This window comes from Chroicocephalus ridibundus, chromosome 1, assembly GCF_963924245.1.
Source record: "Chroicocephalus ridibundus chromosome 1, bChrRid1.1, whole genome shotgun sequence".
In the NCBI taxonomy this organism is placed as follows: domain Eukaryota; kingdom Metazoa; phylum Chordata; class Aves; order Charadriiformes; family Laridae; genus Chroicocephalus; species Chroicocephalus ridibundus.
In genome coordinates this window covers 193,129,188-193,144,418 of record NC_086284.1, presented here as the reverse complement: position 1 = coordinate 193,144,418, position 15,231 = coordinate 193,129,188, and the positions used below count along the sequence as shown (strand labels likewise).

At 36.0% G+C, this 15,231-nt stretch overlaps 1 protein-coding gene across 1 annotated transcript in view; it reads right to left on the bottom strand.

Moving 5' to 3' along the window:
• Window positions 1-613: 613 nt before the first annotated feature.
• CAPZA2 (capping actin protein of muscle Z-line subunit alpha 2) overlaps window positions 614-15,231 on the bottom strand; it is a 33,753-nt gene continuing 19,135 nt past the window's right edge. The window contains exons 6-10 of the mRNA XM_063323235.1: window positions 14,236-14,315; window positions 11,401-11,479; window positions 7,721-7,792; window positions 5,014-5,076; window positions 614-4,085 (exon numbers count right to left, since the gene is read on the bottom strand). Of these exons, the coding sequence (XP_063179305.1) occupies window positions 3,945-4,085; window positions 5,014-5,076; window positions 7,721-7,792; window positions 11,401-11,479; window positions 14,236-14,315 (435 nt within the window). The 3' untranslated portion in view covers window positions 614-3,944. The remainder of the gene's footprint in view (window positions 4,086-5,013; window positions 5,077-7,720; window positions 7,793-11,400; window positions 11,480-14,235; window positions 14,316-15,231) is intronic.

Below are 15,231 nucleotides of genomic sequence, written 5' to 3'. Positions count from 1 at the left end.
GCACTGAAAAATATTAAACACATTTAGATACAAAGCTGAAATTAGTGTTTGCTACAGGTCACTGTTAGCATGTGGCGGTGTCCCCCCAAACCAACCAACCCCATCCTACTTTAGCAGGCACATTTACAACCCTGTCAGCTGGACGTTGTTTCAGAGCTGAAGTTATTTCAAACTACAGCTGTCGGGCAGAAGTCCCTACATGCTCCTCTTGACTTACGAGGAATAAACCTAACAGATTTTTCCCCCTGCACAACTTTATTGATTGGCAAGGAAAAGATGCACAGAAAAATCTAAATGTGTTTACAGAATATTATCTTTCAAGGCAACAATTACTGCTCTTGTCCTCTCTTGCGATGAGCATGTGGATAATATCCTGCTGAGCAACACCTCTTACAGGTAAGCCAAGCACAATAGCAGAGGGAAATATTGCTAATAAGAAATCCTACTGAATATTAAGCATTCATTTTCACAGAAGAAATAAAGTACATAAGTACACATTCACAGTTCCTTTCTTTTAGCTGTGGAAAGCTAAAATTTTTGTTTAAATCCGATGCAAAATTTTCCCCTTTCCAAAAAAACACCAGAACACTGTCACACAAAAATTGACACTTCCAAGGTTAGGAACAAACTAAGTTTAATCTAAACCTAGTTTACAGTTGCATCAGAGGAAGAACGGTTTCAGTCTTTCCAGTAAACAAATGCAGCAGAAGCTACGTCTGTGTCAGCAAGCAATTCCGTACGATCGGAGTGAATCCATAGAATCAAAGAGCTGATGTTCAGCCTCTGTACCTACAGTATATACAGTCTGGAAATTTGAAGGCCAGGTTTAGTCTGATCCTCCAGCCATCCTCAACACACAGGTGGTTTCAAGCTGCCTGAAAGGAGGGATTTACTCCCAAACTGCACCGACGACATCACTGCCGTAGATGCGGCTGGAGCTGCCCCTTAGAGAGAGCACACCTATTGGGATGCTCGGTCTCATACCGTACTTGTAACCCTGGGCTGAAGGAGCATTCACTAACAAACTGCGTTGCAGCCTTCCCAACTGAACCACCCATTAGAATTGCTTTCAGCATCTCCAACATCGGAAGCAGTAGTGATGTAACCAAAATTACAATGATTACAAAGTTCCATTCTACCTGCAGCACGAATTAAGAGAGAGATACAAAAACGGGGCTGCTCAGGAGAAACTGAAAGCAGAATTGTCACTCCTGTTGCAGATGTTCAGAAAGAACAATTGCTTACTTGCATTAAATTTAAAATCCCTTTGGATAAAGGGACACTGAGATGCATAAGATGTAATACACTTCATAAACACAAGCATTTTACAAGTCCATATTACAAGCCATAATGTCTAGTACATCAACATTCCACGATACAAAGCTTATCTTTATATTTAAAAATAGAATATAAACAAATAGTAATTCACATTAAGACAACTGCCACAGCAAAATTTCTCAGAGAAAAGTGCTTTACCTACACAAAATTCCCTAAAGCCTACTGAGCAAGCTCTGAAGTTCTCCAATTTAAAAGGGGTAAGGGTAGAAACAAAAAAAGGGCAAGTGACATCCGAACTTTTGAGGAAAATCAAGAACTCCAAGCGTGCCATGTGCCTCAGCTGATACTCAGGTCAGCTTCATCTGGGGAGTCATTACCCCTAATTATGACACAGCATACCATTTTGGAAAAGTAACAGAATAGTGACTTACTTATAAATTGCTTTATTGAAGCTATAACTTAATAAATTTGATGTTCAAGGTGTAAAATTATCTCACAGACTAAAAATTATCACAACAGGAAAAAAAATGTAAGTAATACAGATCTACTTATTTCACCCTACTGGTAGAATTGAACCTGTAAGATGCCATTCTTTGAAGATAAGGAATCACAGGACTGAATAAACAGAGAGGGAAACACAGCAATAGAGTACTTCACAGTAAAATACCTCTTTATTAGGAATATATTTAAAATTATCTTTTTATTTCAGGTAAGAAAAATAGCATTCTGACTTTTAGCCAGTGCTGATTCCGGTCATACGCAATATTCTAACAGCTAGAAAAGTTATTTGCACCGTTGTTGCCCATTAACAGTTCTCCTAAGTGTCCGTTCACTGTCTTTTATTTTTTAAGCTTGTTCTTAAATACGTTAAAGAAATTCTTCCACCAAAGTTTGTATTTAGATCTTAGTTAAGATTGACAGACTGACTTGACAGTGACTCGGCATCTGTTATTAGCTCACATACAGCTTTTATAAGCCTTCTTTTCAAGAACAACATGGTTCAATAGCTGATGTACAAAGACAATTAAGAGGGCAACTCTCCAGGAAGACTGTGGTAGAACAAATCCCACTCTTCTACTGTACAGTTTAGTACTGTAAAGTAGCAGCAATTTCAAGAACTTCAGTTAATTCCATACCCCTTTATGAGAGAGCACTGAAGAACAGAATACAGGGGTATTGCTATTACAATTCAAAGAGTAAACTACTTTGCGTGTACATTTTCATACTCAGTACAAGTCTACACTCTTTCTCTTGCTATGCTGTAACTTAACAGTTTAAGGTAATTAATTGGATCATGCTGTAAACAAAGATGTGAAACCTTTGCGTAAGCTTTACTGGTTTAGGAGTGTGCATTAATACCTGCATTCCAAAAAAAGGAGCTGTTTAATTTTCTGTCATAAGCATATAATTAGGTAGCATATTTTAAAACAGGTTTTCATCCACTTTAAAATGAAATCTATGCATTTCACAGAAGTGTTATACAGCATTTGTACTGAAGACTGTGTATTTAGATACCCGATGGCCATTTTCAATACAAGATATATCACACAGAGAAAGTATTCTTCACATTCAGACAAATGTGCTATTTTTGGTCATGTAATTTCCTCCATCCTCTGTAGCCAATATGAAGCTAAAAGATACCTGCTTTAAGTAGACTTCCATATGTAGATGTTTCTTAAATGCAGATGGAAACAACAGATGATGATACTACATCAATCTCCAAATACACTGAGAATAGCCAAGAGGCCACAAGTTTGTGGCTGTTTAAAGTGGTATTAAAAAAAAAAATAGAAACATCAAAAATAGGCTATATCAGGAAGCAATCTGATACTCAAATAAATAGAAAATTTGCATTTTAATGTCACATTGAATTTTAGTACATTTCAATCTAAGAAAAAAAATAAACTGACAGACATAGTAATGAGTACAGGATTATATATATTACAATATGCCTTGTTATAATACATTTGTGGCTTTATAATAAACAAGGGCAGATGGAGTTTAAGCTCATTTAAGTAATCGTCAGGAACAAAGCATTAAATGCATTTCTGAAATAAGTACTTTTACTTAATTTCAAAATCTTAAAACAGTGTTAGATCTTGGCCTTTTTTTCAAATTTAGTTACCATGGAGCGATCTAAATAAGTATTCTGAAAGGTTTAAATGATAGATAAAATGCTTTTCTCAATTTTACATACAATGAAAGGATAGATGATTTCAAAAACAGCACCTATGGCTAACTCCATGTTGACCTTGACCTAGAAATGCACGTTACTGATCTCCACAAGGAATCCAGCAAATTTTGGAAGTTGTCCATTTCACATGAAAGCAAGAGAACGGGTTATCATATGCAAAAATATTTTTCGAACTGTTCTTAATGTGTAATTGAAAACTAAAGGCATGGTCTCTTCATTATAAAAAAATAAAGGTACAACAGAAACTCTAAAGGAAGATATTCAGCTATACTGAAGTTGCAACCCTCTGAAAAGAAAGCAAAAGGAAAGAAGTCAATTAGCTAAGCTTTGTGCTCTAACCAAACTACTTACAGTGATTTTCAATGGCAAAAGCCCATGCTGACTGGGTGATTTGACAGTTCCAAATACTTTTTGTAATAATTTTTATTTGTATACAAGGACACTAAAATGATCCAGTCATGCAATGTTCACTTTAAGCATTCTGCATCTCTTTTCCAATCTTATAGCTAAGGATCTTGTTCCAGTCAATCTTGGTGCGGGTAACTGGCAATTGTCGACGTAAGGCCTTGAAAGTAGTGTCCGACATAGTCTGATAATTCTCACTGATAGCAGTCTGTTAAACACAGTCACACAAAACAAAGACACATGAAGAACAAAATTAGGATGTTATGTAAAAGGTTAAATGATTGAGTAGTCTATTGCCCCTTAAACAGCTTTAATAAAAATATGCCAAATTAAAATATTTTTTGAAGGAAAGCTGTTGGATATAGATGGAAACTCTGTGAAGAAAATTAGTGAGACAGCTGCAATAAACCTGACCGTAGCCTAGGTGTTTCAGCAAACCACAGCGTGCTTAACCAGCAGCATGAATACAGTGCTGACTGGAGTTAGCTCATACATCATTAATTTCACACACCAGAGTCTTCCACTGTTTTTTCTGCGGGGATGGTACAGTCAGTGCACAACATCGTATGAGCTTGAATATAATACATACGATACATACTTGGTAAATTTTTATTAAACAGCATTTTTTTTAAAAAAAACCTGACAGAACACGGTGTCTGAAATTCACCTTATGTGTAAGATCTAAATGAATATGAATCCACTTCTACAGAGGATATCTAGAACAGTTATACTTTTCTAACTTTAAAATGACTAATTGAAATGAATGCTTATAGTCATATTTAGCAAAGCCGTCTAACCGAGTAGCCTCTGAACAGAATCTGTACAAAAATTCCACTTAAGGAATGCACGAATACTAAAAGAGATACGAATGGCTGATATTTGATCACACCAGGGACTTTTTGCTCTCAAAAAAAAACCAAACCAACTTCTAATGTAACATTAATTAGGTGAGTCCAATCACCAGAAGGCATGGAAAGGGAGGATACAGTTAATAGCAGCATGTAATCTATTTATATTTATATGGAACCACATTATCTTAATATCAAAAGCTTACTAATTGTAGAATACTAGCTTTGGTTAAGTATATGGTAACGTTATACACGTGAGTAAGGATATAATGTGTGTTTCCAACATACCTGATATTCATTTTCTGCAGCCTCTACAATTTTTATAAATTCCTTCGCTGTCTGGGCTTCATTCTAGAAAAAGAACATTTGAATTAGGTCTCATGTACAGCATGATTCTATGACCTGCTGAACTATGTATTTTCCTTTAGTTATGAGAGATGTCAGGTAGATTCCATGAGAACACATGACCATTTAGTGGCTAAACAAAAAATGAGCAAAACAAACCCAAAAGGCACATGCCACATTATTATTATATTTATATTATTATTATATTAAAAAACCAAAACCAGTCCAACTGCAACAAGTATAAAGATTACCATGGAGCTCCTTAAAATATTTTGATTACAAATTCAATGGTATGATAAAAAGACATATGGAACAGAACAGCATTTGGAAATATGACAATGCACACACAGACAAGTCTCTCAAACATGCAGAGTATGGATATTAAATATTATCAATATTAAATTTCCAGTGCAAATTCAGAAAAACTTAAAGAACACCTGCTAACCTGGAAGTATGCAGAATACAACCAAAAAAACCCAAACCAAATTTATTCACCTCTAAACATTCTGAATGTAGCAACTATGCTGAGGCAAACACTGACTTTATATACCTGGTTTTCAAAAAACATCACCAAGTACATCTTGCAAAAATGAGGGTGCAATACACCACAATGTCAAAATGTCATCATGGCTGATAAACAGTTTCTTTGCTTTGGGCCTCATCCTTAAATCTGCAAGCATGTGTTTGTTTGAAAAATAAAAAATGACCCATCAGTCAATCCGGAGAAAAGTTAGCTGAAGTGCTTGAAAGAAGTCTCAATAAGAAAGTGAGGGCTCATGAATTTCAAAACCTCCAACCAGGTGTTGGAGACATTCCTAAGGGTGCTTCTGCAGAAGCTGTTTAAAGATTGGAGTGTTCTTGCCCCACATGATCCCTTGTTTCTACAAAAGCAAGGAGTGGGAGAAGGCTATGGCAGCTTCAACAACTGGTTCAAAGTTTCAGTGAAACTGCAGCTAGCAGCTGTGAAAGTGCTTCAGGACACCGCAGAAAGAGATGAAGGAGGAGGCAGAGGCCAAGCAGAACAACAAAAGGGTTTTGACTTTTCAATGAACTGAAGCAATGATTTCAAAGGCCCTGCTGTTGAGAGGAAGAATTCAGGGGTATGAGGTCTTATTTGGCTAAGAGAGAAATTAGGGCTAAGAAAGTAACGTTCATGAAAATTATTCACAGCTCTAGCAACTAGAGAACTCTTCAGTCATTTATTTCAGTTGTGTCAAAATTGCTTCTCTGCTGACAACAGGAGAGGAGTCGTTGGGGCTCCTTTTAATCTACCTACCATTCCTTCTGTGGGAAATAAGAACCTGTACAGCCTCTGCCCTCTATCAAGCTCAAAGCTAAGGCTAAAAATTGTTAACCAGCAGCATACTTGCTTTTGTACTAGCAGGAGGTAGGAAAGTTATGTAAAAGATATTTTTCTATTCATCGGTCTTCTGCTGCTTTACTAAATTGCGGAACAGGATTAAGTTTCTTCCCCATAGAAAGTGAAGCAAAAGCTATTGAAAGGAGAACTTCTTCCACATAATCTTCTCTGAAGCAACTCCTAGTTGAATGAAAGACTAAACAGATCCCTTTGCTTAGGGGGTCAAAAGTAATTTTATATCTACAGCTCCAGAAGCGTTATCAGTTGGCACCACACTCACCCATTCTTTATAGTGCTACTGCAACTGAAAAGCCAACAAGCCTTGCTTTATATTAACAAACAATGTTCTTTATTGATGAATTCAGCTTTTGAGCCAAATTGGTCACTACTAGTCATTATCATTAAAATACTTCTACTATTCACTTTTACGATTGCCCTTTGCCAGTTTAACTATACTGGCTTAAGTTTTATTAAAGAACACTCCAACAGAAAGTCTTACTGTTTATAAACACAGTCTCCATTAGGGGAAAGGAGCATTATTTCAAAAGTAGTAGTAGTTCACAATGCAACATTACCAACTCTGAAAAGATACTCCTGGTACTATTCCCAGGCAATTTTTATTTCTATAGTCTACTCCTCATTACTATACTGATCCATTTGGAAAGAAGTTGAAAAAAAAAGTATGCTTTAATATAACGTGTGTTATGCTTCTCAAGCCAAAGCATCTCTGAAAGGGCTTTTTATATAGAAAAGCAAGAGGCTGACAGCACCAGTTACAGACAGGGTGGAAATGAAGGGAGAATATCCACTACTGCTTCTCAACTGGTAGCATTTGTTTACTATTTTTAGCATACTGGTCTTTTCCCAGTGAGCAAAGGAGGCAACCTCCTACAGATTGTACTGAAGTGGGTTGTTATAACTCAAACCTCCTCCATATTAAAAAATTAATACTATCGGTCACTTTGCAGACCAAAGTTTAAATACAACAGAATTGCAGAAAGACTGACAGCAAGCTAATTAAAGCTTTACAATCAAAGTTAATTTAGCTTATATATAAGCCACACACAAGCATACATTATTTTTTTTTTAATTTTTTTTAACAGTAACTACATGTTAGGCAAAATTAGTAAATATTACATACAAAGTATTTATAAATTAGAACATTAATTCCCATTGATGCAGAAGAGCAAACTAGCCTCCAAACTTCTATGGTTTTTTTTAAGCTTACTTCTCTTTTTAGATTAGGAAGTCATTTCAATATACACGCTAAGGTCTTTAAAGTTCACTTACAGACACTGTTAGAGAATCTTGTATGTCTTTATGGCTCACCAGCTGAACATTACCATCTTCATAATAGTGAACCTGCAGAAAATTAAACAAAGAAACTCATATTAAATATTACAGACCAACAACAGACAGGAAAATCAAAGTGTTGTAGTATTTATCATAACAACAAACACACAAATCAAACAGAAACACACATAAAATGTTACAGAACAACAAAACCAATTAGGATAACCAAATATTTTTGAGGGGGAATAGTAAAGAAGCTACTCTGGAAACATTTTTGTGCTGATGTGCCTTATGCAGTATTCCATGCAAAGAAGTTTAGAATTATAGAACCATAGAATCGCACAGGTTGGAAAACACCTTTAAGATCATTGAGTCCAACCATAAACCTAACACTGGTGAGTCCACCACTAAACCAAGGTTTTGATTAACATCATAAAGACAACAACATACTATTTATGTGATCTTACTAGAAACTCTTGCAATAGTGAAGTCATATTTAAAGTGAGAATAGTTGAGGCAAGGCTTCAGGATACTGTGAAGCTGGTTTTTTCTTCATCCAAACTGTTTCCTAAGGACAGTGCAACATTAAGCTTCCCTTTCTAGAACTGCCTGGTTTTGATATTTTCATCTCTTAGATATGACTCATAACAAAAGATGGTATTTATCTAGACAAAGGAGCTCTTTAGGACAAGGTGTGACAAGGTTAGGTAGCAAAGCAGAATGAAATCTACTTACTCTTGAAACATTATTATCTACAAAACAGCTTCCTTGATTATTTTGCAGGAGAAAAACAGTAAAACTCTACCCAAGACAATTTAGTACTTTCAAATTCAGTTGGTAAGGATCTGAAAACATTCAGTTTCTAATGCAACTGTTGGAAAACTTAAAAAATGGGAAGCAGATATAAAGTTACATGTAATCATTCAAAATAACTGACACAGAAGAGTTATGTAGCTCATTGACATTTAAACAGGTATCTTTAAAGATTTTCTACAATTTTGATAAAGTCAACACAGTTAACATAGCTGATGCTATGACGAGCTGAGGCATTTGTGTCTCACCCTATTAGGCATGATAACATTTTAATATGGAGACTAAGGCAAAATACAACAATTTCATATATATTAGGATCACGATACAAGAAACCCTCAATTTTATAAACAACAATAAAGAAAACATGACACAGAGTAAGACAGATATACCTAAGGAAATGTTTCCTATATGAGAAAAACATTATTTCCTATGATATATCTTATATTATTATTTTGCTTATTGTCAAATACTTGTTCTTCAACAAAAGGCATCATCCTAACCATAAAATAAGCTTGTTTTCAAATTGAACACTATTGGGTGAAACTTTCAATCCACCTCCTAAAAGATGAGAAGTGCTTACTCAGTGCCAAATTCTGAGACCTCCCAATGAAACAGCAGAACCCAGAGAAGTATAAATCTCCCCCTTTCTCCATCACAATCCACTGCAGGGGGCCCAAAGCTCCCCTGTACTCTGAGGCCAACATCAGCACAAACATCTGTCTCACTGGGTGACATTCTTGGCAAACACTCAGGCCTAAAAACTTAACAGGGATGAAGAGTCAAATCTAATTCTGGGATGTGTTGTATCTTATACAAAATATGAGAAGTAACTGTTCTGTACTATACCTCACTGCTGACATCCTTCTAGAATGCTAGGTCTGGGTTCAGAAGACTACAAGAAGGATGATGTTTATGAACAGAACCTCTTGGAAAGGTTAACTAAGGAGGGATGAGAATAACAAATTATCTAAAAGATAAAATTAGTAACGAGTACACTTATCAGTTGTTTTCCATGCACAGGTGGAGCATGTCAAGCACCACAGGGACATAGTTTTAGTAAATGACACGGCTGTTCAGTTTTCCCCTTACATATAATTAAAAGAAAATTAAAGAAAGGAAGAGATTAAGACAGCTGAGAATCTTCTGTATTAGAATTTATTCATAGAATTTTTAAAAAGGAAGAAATTGTGCAAATGACCTTAAAAATACTGAAGACACCTGAAGACAGCAGGTGATGCTGGAACTTTCCCCAACATATTCATAAAAGGTCTTATCAGAAACAGCGCAATGGCCATATTGCTGTCATAAAGACTCTGCAAATAACGCTGAAATTTCAGTCCTCTGAAATTTCACTAATGTTGTAGTTGAGTTCATATTCTAGAAAATTACTTTGCTCCTTAAAAAAAAAAAAATCAAAGCACCTTTTTTTGTTTGTTTGGAGGGGGAGAAGGGGAAGCACTCCCACATATGTGAAAGAAGTTTTACACCATTTCTAAAAATTTGAAACAGAGTTCAAAACTCCTTGATGATATACAAGCAAAAAAAGGAAAATTTCTCATCACTCCCCAAAACATTTAATGAATGTAAATAATGCCTCGATTAAATCTGTGTAATAGTAATAAAAGACAAAATTAGCTGGTGCCCAAATTCAGATGCTGATTAAAACCTAACTAAATTTCCTTTTCAGGCTATTTTCTAGGCTACTGGCCTAACTTTTCCAGAATTAGGTAGACACCTGCCTGCTTGTTCTGTAAAAAAATCACTTAAGACATTTAACCAAAAGTACATGTTGTGGAGAAAACGCCTGTTTTGCTGAAGTTGTATTTAAGCGATAGTTTACTTGGATTTTCCCAAAGTCCTGAGAAGCCTAGAAGTTATTTAGGGTGCTCACCATGACCATCTTTATCTGATAATGTAAGAATGGCTGTCCACATTTTGACTATCATTGCAGTTGTTACAGAATTTGCCCCAGAATGGGAAACCAGATCCAGGCCCCCTGCTTGGGTGGACCTGAACACATCTACCACATCCTAAAATAACATCCTAAACCTTAGGCTATGGCTAGAAAGACATTCCATTGCATCTTCCTGAAGTCAAGTGACTGAGCAGTAAGGAACTGCAAAACTCACAGGGACACAAAAAGAGCAGGAAAAGGGAACCTGACTCAGTGTCTTGTAAAAAAATAGTAAGGTACTACACTGAAAGCCAGACTGCACTGACATTCTAGTTCCAGATCCCAGAATTGTTTTAATAAACTCCTGCAAAATATGTGCAGACATTCCAGGGAACCAACCCAGGACGTCAAGTCCCCCACCTACCACATGACAGCCAGACTTCCTTTGGTCTCAAGGATTTCTGCATTCCTGCTTGGACAGTATCTCTTTTCTGAATGCCCTAAGGCCAACAGGAAGGCCAAATTTGGAATGAAGGAGACCTATATTCAAAAATTCCAGATGGCAGAATAACTGAAACCAAAAGTTACCACCTTTCTGAACAACAGGGTGGGCATCATGAAGAAAACCTGCTATTATCAGTTAAAAAGAAAAAAGTTCTACTTCAGAAAGGGTCTACCCTTAGGAAAGGCTTGTGCCACGGCAAATTCAAGAAACAGAAAAGACGTATATGCCTAGCTAAGGTGATTACACTGTCTGAAGTCTTCTGAATCATTACATTAAACATGTATTTTGTATTCGTAAGGATTAAGTAAATATGCAATTAAGTCATTAACACTTAACTGAATGGGCATGTCTGCTTTGCTTATTGGGTCCCCAGATTCTCTTAGAATACTTAATACACTGGCCTGAGTCTCCCTTGATAATAACCGGAGACTTTGCTGATCAGGACACAATTTAAGATAAGCATACCTGAATTTTCAAGATGCCAGCCACTTGAGTGGTTGAAGGGGTGATTGTAAACTTCCATTCTGACCTCCAACGCCCATTCCTTTAAGAAAATAAAATAGAAAGCAGATGTCACCCTACAGGTTAAGAAAAAAAAAAAAGCAAAAACCAACATACATCTAATAATCAAAGAAAAATGGAGAATTAAATATGCTGTCCACATGCACAAAATCTTTCCCTAAAGATTCAGCCCCGTAATCAGTCAGGAAGAGAAGTTTCCCAAAATATTTACCCTCAGCTTTGGATGTGGACCAAGTAGATTTATTAGTAAGAACCTTTTAACAGCAGGACTTAACTTCTGAAAATACCTAAAGCCTACAATGTTCTTTCCCTCCTTTATTATTAATTAGGTGTATATAGTCAATATTTTGTTTCTGGGACCTGGACAACTTGCTGCATCAGCTGAAGTCACACTTCACATGAAAAACTTGAATGGAAGGAACATGAAATCAGCAAGACTTTCCGCTATGCTGCGTTGTAACTAGGCCTTTTAGCTCTTCTAGCATGTCTGTTTGAGGACAACTATTTCCTTCCAATTTCCTTCCACAAATTCAATATCCTTGCCAAATTGCCTAAAGGGAGTTTCAAACATCTGGAAAACAGTATGGGGAGATTGTAGTTTCACCTGATTTCTTTCCTGTAGACTAGACATTTTCTTATTTAGTTATAAGGTTAATGGATTAGAAAGTTAGTACATTACAGCTATATTAAGAATGCACTGCAGCTGTCTCTCAGTTTCTTCTTTGCACTTAAAGGATGAAAGGAAGTTGATACTATGAGTTCCAATCCTACTAATGTTAGGTGTAGATTTCAGTGCATTCAACGAGGGGAGAAAGAGAGATAAAGACTTTAAGATTAACACTTACTAATACATCTATATTGACACATCTTAGATACTAACAACATTAACTCAATTATAAAGCCATTGGTTATTATTTCAGACAATATCCAAATTATAGATTATCACTGAAAATTCAGACTAAGGCAATTGAGAAGCTTGTTTGTCATCTCTGAGAAAACTGAAAGGGTTACCCAACTCAGTGACACTAATATTACTGGTAGCCTTAAGACTGACCCATTAGCTATAAGAAAGCTTACATGCTGAACTACATTTTGGGCACAATATTAGTTTTTAGATGCATGGGATTCGATGGCTAGCTAACGGATTTGTTTGCTTCTTAGTCTCTTTATGGTCCTTGAAGTTAAGACGACCACAGTGTTTCCACTCTGGGATATCTTTTTGTCCTTAAGATGCTATTCCAAGAAAAGAGTTCAAGTTCGGAAGGATCCTTCTGTAGGAAATGCTCTAAGTTAAAAACAACATGTCATTACTTTATTTACCTCTGCTGACTTAAGATGTTTTGTAAGAGACTGACTGTCCTTCCTTTTCTTTCACATTCTTTAATAAACTATCTATCCTACTGTGTTGATAGTATTTCAGAAATTCATAGAACATTTTTCTTTGGCATGTATTGGTTTTCTATCACCCAACAAACTTGCTTTCAGGGTAGGCTGCCAGCCTTCCAAATGCCTAAAAAGCTGGGATACCTTGACAATAAATACTGGCTGTGGCTTGGGCTGGATATCCAGACATACAGCTGGATAACTGAAGAGCCTTGTTAACTTTGAATCCATTCCTCCATTCCCAAATTCCCCAAACCAATATATGTTTATTGAAACTTGCTAAGAATGAGAATTAGGATCTGACTTTCCCCCTGTAAAACTCTAGAAACGTGTTCAATATTTACCCATAGATGTCCGACTGTAACTTTATTAAAGAAAGTTTTCAAGAAATATTTTCTCTATCTAAAAGAGGTTGTTGCCTATCTGTTCCTCTTCTTTAAAGACTGTTTATTTCAAGTTACTTTTAATATTGATGTAAAACGTGCAGACTTAACTAGCCAAATTTAAGTCAGTAGGAGAAATTATTTATTAAGTGCGCAAATTCAATTAAAATCTATGGAACAGTATACTGGGAAAATTATTTAGCTGATACAGACACATGCTGAAATTACTATGCATATGTAATATTCACCTTCAGCACCAGAAAACAAGAATTTCTGCACTTCCATTCAATACCCGTGGGATTACTAAATATAATTTCATTCAGATGCGAAATAACAAATAAAATAATAATGAAATTTATTTCTTCAGACAACTGCATATATTAGCTATCTTTAGGAGATACTTCCTTAACCCAACTCCAATACTGTGATATTTATCTCAACTCTGGCCAGTTTTGTGCAAGGACCTATCCAAAGTTCACTCCTGACTGTGGAAAACATCTTTCAACCGAGTACAGAAAAAAGAAAAAAAAAATCAAGCTGCAGTTTATAAGAGTTCATTTCATCCAAGATCACCTTTATCTACCTCACCCAAAAATTAATGATTCAAGTCCTACAGGAAATTTGTCGTTGGTCACCTTCTTTCTCTGAGACATGAAAGCTAGAAGAAGCTGTTTTTATTCTGTCAGTCACAAAGGAAGCAACACAAGCAGAATCAATTGTATTACGGAACACAGGCGTAGGTATTGGTGCTGGCGTGATAAACTGAACGAGTCATAAGGAATTTTACGAAGCTCCCAAAGTTCTGCAAAGGAGATGAAGACGTGCAGTCTGACATTTTAGTCACCACACAGGAAGAGACTTCTACATAGTTTTGGCAGAAAGACTTGGGGTGGAGGGAGAAAAAAAGTCACATGCAAGATGTGTACGCACCTCCTTCTCTGAACTAAGACTTACCAGTGTAATGGTACTAGTGCAGTTAGTTTGCTGTATTTGTATCCATACAGAAACTTACCAAAAATTTTTTGCTTGGAACTGATGGCTTTCTATGCATGCAATAATGGTCTGCTGTCCATCAATTGTTTTACCATATACCTTAATTAGAAATGGAAAAAAAAATACATAAAGAACACAGTTTAAGTTTCAGTATCTATCTTGCTCAAATTGCTTAGATATCTAGTTCTATTATTGTTACAGAAACTGTAAAATTTAATTTTGTAATCACCGTGGTCCTTACATAATATTCAGTACATGAAACATTACAGTGCTTATTACAATGCAGAAAAATTTAAGATTAGAAAATCTGAAGGTCAAGCACCTTAACTGAAATTTTATATACTGCAGACTCATTTTTCTGCAACTATAGGAATTTTAAGCCTATAGCAGTTACTGCTGTGACAACATATATTACCATCTGGTTTCAGATACTTGTTATTCTACAATGAAATGATGATTTAAGCCTTTACAGACTAGTGAAAAGGTGATTAAAAGGATGGGTTTGGTTCTCTGTTCTGCTTTATCCCCTAAAATCAAATACTACTAAAAATGATCTCCATGAACATGTAATCTGGTTTTCTTTATAGAAGCTGGAACTCATCTGACCACCTGGGAATCCAATTCAACTTGTTACCTCAGCAACTGATTTTTATTCCCCACTTCTGCCCCAGTTAGTTTTTCCATCAGGTTACTAGAAAGCATGGGACAGCTATCATTAGATCAGTTTGCTAAACTTCAAATAGTCCTAGGGCTCCTAACAGCAAATGAATACTATTTTAGTACAGACTGAGAGGTTCCATTTTAATAAGCCATCAGAACGCACTGATTCTGGTGGTAAGAACATAACACTTTGATATACAGAAGATGTGATGGAGAGAAAACAGTTTGCTTTACTGACAGTTTTGTCAGTACACAAAGCCAAGACAGACATTTTTATCTTACGCATTTTTTTAAAAATGTTTTTATTTTTTAAAAGTAACCACCCACATAGCCAGGATCAACCTGCAGTAGTCCA